General features: G+C 47.1%; 1 protein-coding gene across 1 annotated transcript in view; it reads right to left on the reverse strand.

Moving 5' to 3' along the window:
- The window catches only part of ARIH2 (ariadne RBR E3 ubiquitin protein ligase 2), a 100870-nt gene that overhangs the window by 7632 nt on the left and 88982 nt on the right, over nt 1–4256 (reverse strand). The window contains exons 11-12 of the mRNA XM_011981138.1: nt 1457–1608; nt 601–744 (exon numbers count right to left, since the gene is read on the reverse strand). Of these exons, the coding sequence (XP_011836528.1) occupies nt 601–744; nt 1457–1608 (296 nt within the window). The remainder of the gene's footprint in view (nt 1–600; nt 745–1456; nt 1609–4256) is intronic.

Genomic DNA, 4256 nt, shown 5'->3' on the forward strand with positions numbered 1-4256 from the left:
ATACCCAATCTTTTTTTTTTTTTTTTCTTGAGACAAGAGTCTTGCTTCATCACCCAGACTGGAGTGCAATGATCTCAGCTCACTGCAGCCTCCAACTCCTAGGTTCAAGCAATTCTCGTGCCTCCCAAGTAGCTGGAACTACAGGCATGTGCCCCCATGCCCAGCTAACTTTTATATTTTTAGTAGAGACGGGGTTTCACCATGTTGGCCAGGCTGGTCTCAAACTCCTGACCTCAAGTGATCCGCCCACCTCGGCTTCCCAAAGTGCTGGGATTACAGGGGTGAGCCACCACGCCCGGCACTTCAGACAATCTTTTATTTTCCTTTGAGTGATGCATACACAGGACAAAAGGAGAAGAAAAGTGCTCTAGTTTTCCCTACAGGCAGAGGCAGTGCAACACTCTTATAAATCCCCTGGACATCCAGCAGAGGACTGGGTCCTTGATGGGCACAGCACATGAAGATGTGGATCCACAAGCAGAAGCATGAAAGGCTGCACAGGGTGCTAAAATACTCTCTTTCAACAGGGCTTCCCACTTTCAGAGGTTGTGACAGAGCCAGGCACTGGATCAGGGATAGAATGAGTGAAGTGGTAGATACCTTGGCCAAGAGCTTGGCAGCATTCTGTAGGTACTGCCAGTCGATCCATGTCCCCAGATTGTTCATGACCCTCTCCTGAATCTTCTCGTGAATCCGCTGGTATGTCTGTGCCTCAAGCTGCAAGCTTTTGTTGTGGTTTTCCCACTACAGGGCACAGAAGGGGAAAACCACACGAGTCCCACGAAGGTGCAGAGGTCTACACAAGAGTTCAGGATAGACACCTTGCTGGCAGGACATGGCCATAGACTCCTGTAACTTACTCCCCAAAGTGCAAGAGCAGGTCTTCTTCAGTCCATCCTTCTAACCTGCCCAGAACAGCCGTATGCCTACCAGATCACTCTACCCTTCTGGGTCAATGGGACTCCAGCCCTGACAACTATGCAAAGCTAGGCCCCTGATGGTCTACTGTGATTAGAGACCATTATGCATGGTGCTCTTTGGGCTTCTGAAGGGCTCCCTGGGAGAAACTGCTTTCCAAATTTGACTACTAAGATGATACTATGGGAACAGATTGTGAGGACAGAAAGAAAAAAATAAATAAAAATTAAAAAAGTTGAAAAAAGAAAAAAAAAAGATGGCACTAGATGGAAAAGACTGTCTGATGGCCCCTCATTGTCCTTCAATCCATCATTCAACCAAGGCCAGTACCAGGTCCTTCCCTGTTGGCTGGAGATATACCCTGTAGAGCTTGAAAGGCACATCTACAGAGCTAGCACCCAGGGATACCGCAGGAGCTCCATTCACTGACTTCTATGTGCACAGGCTGGCTCTGTCTACCAGTCCCCTGGGAATCCCACCAGCAGGCCAAGTGGAAGAAGCCTACCCTGTAGGGGAAGGTACAGGAGAGGACACCTACCCTCTCAAAGTAGAATAAGTACTTCTTGAGGGCTTCCCTCGCCTGGGCTTGTTGGCTCTGGTTCACAATGTCAGGATTCTCCTTGTAACGACTACACTCATAGTATTCACTGCCATGAGTCTTCCAATCTCCTAGACACATCCAGCAGAAGTCTGTGCAGAACAGAGGAAGAGTCATTTACATCTACAAGACAACTCCACTTTCCTCTATAGGCAGAGGAGAGAGACAGTCAGACCCTGCTCCCAAAGGGGTCACCTGAAGAGAACTTCCCAAGGGGGCCTCTTTCTTGAAGGAATGTGCACCTCTCATCCCTGTCACATCCTACTGTCCTTGTAGTCTGTACTTGCTGATAGGAACAAAAGCCTATGGATAATTTCTATTCCATAAGCACATGTGCCATGTGTTTTATTAATCTAATACAGGCAGATGCTGACTGTACAGACTACTGGTCTGCTATGTCAATGCCACTATGAGAAGCAGGAACTTGTCCAACTGAGGCCCACCTGACTGTCTAAATGCACATCATCAGTACAAACTGACCTCCCTACTGCTTCCTACCCTTACACTTGTCCTAGAAAGATTTTTGTATATGAAGCTAAGAATAAAGGCTTTTTCCCCTTTTTCTTCTATTTTAAAGAACACATTTCTTATTTTTCTTATTTTTTTTTTTTTGAGACAAACTCTCACTCTGTCACCCAGGCTGGAGTGCAGTGGCACGATCTCGGCTTACTGCAACCTCTGCATTCCAGGTTCAAGCGATTCACTTGCCTCAGCCTCCCGAGTAGCTGGGACGACAGGTGCCCGACAACATGCTGGCTAATTTTTGTATTTTTAGTAGAGATGGGGCTTCACCATGTTGGCTAGGCTGGTCTCAAACCCCCAGTGTTCAGTGATCTGCCCATCTCTGCCTCTCAAAGTGCTGGGATTATAGGCATGAGCCACTGCGCGTGACAAATAACACATTTCTATAAAACCTAGAGCTATCCAATGGTTCATAATCAGAACTATGATTCTGCTTTCGTGGTAGCTCACACCTGTAATCCCAGTACTCTGGGAGGCCAAGGCAGGTGGATCACCTGAGGTCAGGAATTTGAGACCAGCCTGGCCAACATGGTGAAACCCCCGTCTCTATTAAAAAAAAATACATACTCTATATATATACACACACACACACACACACACACACACACACACACAAATTAGCCAGGTGTGGTGGCACATGCCAGTAGCTACTTGAGAGGCTGAAGCACGAGAACTGGTTAAACCTGCAGGGCGGAGATTGTGAGCTGAGATTGCACCACTGCACTCCAGCCTGGGTGACAGAGCAAGACCTTGTCTCAAAAAAAAAAAATGCTTTTTTTTTCTATATGTTTAAAGAATTATTGTTAGATGCTCAAAGAATTATTGCAGTCGAATGGAGAGAAGCCAACCATAGTTCTGTTGGATGAACAATGGCCTGTTGATATTCTGCATTCCATGAGCACATGGGCTATGTGCCTTGTTATATCTTTGTCAAGCCTGCTATGAGAAGCAAAACTTGTCTAAGTGAGGTCCTCCTGGTTGTCTAGAACACACATTGTGTGTTCTAGTAATACCTTATTCGATTTTATATCTGGCCTATTCTGCCTCTTCCAGAGACCCTGACAGGGTAATTCCTGTTTCTCGGGATTCAATCTCCTGGGATAACTTGGCTTACTGACTTACCAAAAAATGAGGCTCTTGAATAATTTTAGGGAAGCCAAAGCAAAACCCGGAGACCCAGAGGTTGTTCCACTTCTCTCCTGGGAGCCTTCACCTAATAGTGGCAACACTGCCCTCTCCTTAATTAGCTAGGTGTGCTTGCTACCATTTTAAACAATACAGGCCGGGCGTGGTGGCTCACGCCTGTAATCCAAGTACTTTGGGAGGCCAAGGCGGGCTAATCACGAGGTCAGAGTTCAAGACCAGCCTGGCCAACATGGTGAAACCACGTCTCTAACAAAAATACAAAAAATTAGCTGGGTATAGTGGCGGGTGCCTATAATCTCAGCTACTTGGGAGGCTGAGGCAGGAGAATTGCTTGAACCCAGGAGGCGGAGGTTGCAGTGGGCCGAGATTGCACCACTGCACTCTACCCCCAGAGACAGAGTGAGACTCCATCAAAAATTAGCTGGGTGTGGTGGCATGTGACTGCAATTCCAGCTACTCCAGAGGCCCAGCAGGATAATTGCTTGAACCTCGGAGGTGGAGGTTGCAGTGAGCCGAGATCGCGCCACTGCACTCAGCCCTGGGTGACAGAGTGAGACTCCGTCTCGAAAAAAACAAACAAACAAACAAACAAACAAAAAAACCACCACATTCCTTAGGGTTGCCCATATAGGTGATATAAATATACAGCAAAGAAAGAGATGGCAGTTTTTTTTGAGATGGAGTCTCGCTCTATCACCCAGGCTGGAGTTCAGTGGCACAATCTCGGTTCACTATGACTTCTACCTCCTGGATTCAAGTGATTCTTATGAGATGGCAGTTAACTCTGGGTGTCAAGCGATATGGACACCCATGGGGCTTCTCAGGCACTAGAAATGTGTTGGGTGCTGGGGTGTTTGTCATTATTCTTTAAACTCTATGTGTCTTTTGCATTGTTCTAAGTGTATGATACACTTCTCTCTCTGATATATACAAAGAAAAAGAGAGGGAAAGAGTGTGGCCCCGCTGGGTGCGCTGGCTCAAGCCTGTAATCCCAGCACTTTGGGAGGCCGAGGCAGGTGGATCACAAGGTCAGGAGATCGAGACCATCCTGGCTAACATGGTGAAACCCCGT

This window comes from Mandrillus leucophaeus, unplaced genomic scaffold (genome assembly GCF_000951045.1).
Source record: "Mandrillus leucophaeus isolate KB7577 unplaced genomic scaffold, Mleu.le_1.0 Scaffold22, whole genome shotgun sequence".
Lineage (NCBI taxonomy): Eukaryota > Metazoa > Chordata > Mammalia > Primates > Cercopithecidae > Mandrillus > Mandrillus leucophaeus.